General features: G+C 37.6%; 1 protein-coding gene across 1 annotated transcript in view; it reads right to left on the reverse strand.

The window, feature by feature from the left end:
- Nucleotides 1-2,098, reverse strand: part of LOC108374749 (protein MCM10 homolog) — a 26,269-nt gene extending 24,171 nt beyond the window's left edge. Inside the window, exon 1 of the mRNA XM_017630766.1 lies at nt 1,533-2,098. Coding sequence (XP_017486255.1) covers nt 1,533-1,905 — 373 coding nt within the window. The 5' untranslated portion in view covers nt 1,906-2,098. The remainder of the gene's footprint in view (nt 1-1,532) is intronic.
- Nucleotides 2,099-3,447: the final 1,349 nt, after the last annotated feature.

Below are 3,447 nucleotides of genomic sequence, written 5' to 3' on the forward strand. Positions count from 1 at the left end.
TATTATCGGTAAAAACAAGGGCTACGTCTGTTCTGCCTTCTCGGGATTGGATAGAGAAGCAAAGCGAATGGGTCTGGTGGTGAACGAGGACAAAACGAAGTATCTCCTGTCATCACACAAACAGTCAGAGCATACGCGTATTGGCACCCCCGTCACTGTTGACAGTTACAAGTTTGAAGCATTAACACCAATAATAATGTCAGCATTGAAACCCAACGGGGAACGCTCTTGCCAACAAGTGCTACTTTGGGCTGAGTAGGCAATTGAGAAGTAAAGCTCTCTCTCGTCGTACAAAGATCACACTCTATACTATATATCACTGTGCTGGTGTATGGCGCGGAGGCATGGACAATGAAAGCATCTGATGAGGGGGAGTTTTCGAGAGAAAGATTCTGCGAAAGATTTACGGACCTTTACGCGTTGGTGATGGCGAATATCGCAGACGATTTAACGATGAGCTGTATGAGCTTTACAACGATATAGACATAGTGCAGCGAATTAAAATTCAGCGGCTCCGCTGGCTTGGCCATGTCGTTCGGATGGACAGAAACGCTCCTGCTCTGAAAATATTCAACGCGGGCCGCGATGCTGGNTAACGATGAGCTGTATGAGCTTTACAACGATATAGACATAGTGCAGCGAATTAAAATTCAGCGGCTCCGCTGGCTTGGCCATGTCGTTCGAATGGAAAGGAACGCTCCTGTTCTTAAAATATTCAACGCGGGTCGCGATGCTGGTAACAGAGAAAGAGGAGGGCCTCCTCTGCGTTGGAAAGACCAGGTGGAGAAGGACTTGGGCTTCACTTGGCATTTCCAATTGGCGTCAGTTAGCACAGAAGAAAATTGACTGGCGTGCTGTTTTGGACTCGGCCAAAATCGCTCAGGCGGTTACAGCACCAATAAAGAAGAAGAAGAGAAAACCCCTTCTAAGCCCCCTCTTTTTTTCTTTTTTTCATATTTGAGGTGATTTTAAGGAAAATTTTCCCCAGAAGAGAAACTACTGTCATGCTTAGTTGAACTCGACCAAAATCGCTTAGGCGGTTACAGCGCCAAATAAGAAGATGATATTCATTCATAACCATTCCAATAACTCTGCTGCTCATTAAATATGTATGTACATATGTATGTCAATTCAAATCTTTATTACCACGCATTTTTTATTACATTTAACTCGAACTGAATATACGTCAAGTATGATTTTTCCAATATGGCATTGAGATTATAGTTATTATTCTGTTGGTATAAGTAGATTTATATTCAGTTTCGCTGTCGTGCTTCCTAAAAATTTTTCTTCATCTCCTCTAACCGAAAGTTGCTGTATTGTAGTATATAATTTCCGATCGCGTATCATAGCACAGTGTTCCCATCTAGAGCTTTTACAGTTTGTACAACTAAGCTTTGGGATTTTAAAAAGAGTCGTCGTACGATTTCCACAGTCTTTGCATTGAAAAAAGCGTTTTACGGCATCTATTACTTTAAGTAAATGCCTTTCTTCCTTACAGCGGTCAGCTGCGGAAAAAGATGTATACTTACAAATTTTACATATGACTGCTTTACAGGGCATTTTATACGTTTTAAGCATTTTTTCTTCCATTGCTTCTTTCTTTTCTAGTTTTCTAAAATATTTGTCTTCGTCTTCCTTTCGACGGGCATCTATCAGGTCCTTATGGACTGAATAATTTTCCAAGATATTAGTAATGTCTATATTTGATGATTCTTCAATTTTTGAGCGCTTGGGTTCATTTAGTTCTTGAAGTCCTACTATAGCACGCCTCTTACCTTCTTTAGTGCCACGTACTGAATTAGGGTTCACTTTTTCAATAGAAGACTTTTTGAGTATATCAATAGCTTTCTGCATTTCTGGTGGTTTGGACTCAATGGCTGTAATTTGAAACAAAACATGCATACATACAGTAAATCAATTTAGTTTAGGTACAGAGTTTTTGATGTGTAAATATTATAGCTCTTGCTATGGGCTAAATCCGAGTTGGGCACTTAGGATTACATTTTGATTACTAAGGATTCTGATTACTGTAATTGTAATCCCGAAAATTTGCAGCATTCCGATTACTGCAATTGTAATTAAAACAAGCTTGATTGCGAATCTTGACATTTAACGATTACGACTACTGTAATCGTAATCGTAATTTTAATGATTGCGATTACGGTAATCGTCATCCTAAAAATTTTAAGATTATAATTGAATCGGTGAGTTCGACGACCGTACAAGTCCAAAATTTTACATTTTAAGGTAAGATAGCCATTTTGTTTAAAATTTTTATCTTCATCGTCTGAGCCTAAAACCTTTACTAAATAATACTTGACCGTTATATTACGTTCAAATTAGCCCCATTTAACTTGTTAAATGAAAGAGCTTTTTGGAAAACACAATCGTCCACATTGCACATTTGGAGTTAACTTTGACTGTTGTTTGATTACCAATAAAAATTCGAAAAAAAAATATTCAAACTCAAGTTTTTGTGTTTCAATTTGTTTTGTGCGAATGTCTGCTTCATGATATTAACGCATACGGATTACTTAAGAGACTTCAAAATGTTTAGTTCCTGTGCACTATTTATCTCTGCGTACGATGAGACCTCATGGGAAATAACTATTTACCGCCTTTGCCTCTTTTTTGGCGGGCAGACATGCATACAATTTTGATATTTTTTGATAATTTTTAATTATTAATATTTTTCAGAATATAAATTTTTTGAACGTTGGCGTGTCAAATGAAAGCTTTTGGGTCTTTCTGATTGGCCGGAGCAGAAAGCTTTCTGATACAACTCTGCGCTGAACTGGTTTTCAAACGAGTTAAATGATTTAACTGGTTCAATTTTCCAACAATTGCACCGATTTAACTTGTTTATGAACATGTTTTGTTCATTTAACTGGTTTAAGCCCATTTAACATGTTTAGCTCGTCAATTTGAACGTATTTTTAGCATACCAAATCTGATTGCACACGCGAGAAATGAGGAATGAGGAGAAACACCGTACATGTCCGGGACTTATGCGGTTTTTGATCTTAACATCTAAATAGCACAGTATACCAGTAGAAAAGTTTTTGTTTTTGTAACTGTTTCGTGGTGAAAGTCCTTTATGGGGACCAAATTTCCCCACAAGAAATTGAGCTCGTGGTTGCTTTTGCATACCAGAAGAACGAATATTAGAAAACATTGAAAAAAGTCGGAGATAATACAATTATATTATATAATTAGATAATGTGATATTCATGTTTAAAAACTGTTTTCAACTCTTATTTTTCAAAAAATAATGCGTATCAGATTGCTCTGAGCGCTGTGGTAAAATGTTGTTTACCAAGAAAATGCAGCCCCGTTAGTTTTTATTTCATATTCTTACTACTGAGAGCTCCTGACAGTAGAAACCTCCTCCAACTCTCCCTTCCAGCTTCGATCCGTCCGTAAAGATGTTTATTGGACCTCTTG

This window comes from Rhagoletis zephyria, unplaced genomic scaffold (assembly GCF_001687245.7).
Source record: "Rhagoletis zephyria isolate East Lansing unplaced genomic scaffold, Rhagoletis_zephyria_1.1 Rzeph_scaffold_08099, whole genome shotgun sequence".
Taxonomy (NCBI): domain Eukaryota; kingdom Metazoa; phylum Arthropoda; class Insecta; order Diptera; family Tephritidae; genus Rhagoletis; species Rhagoletis zephyria.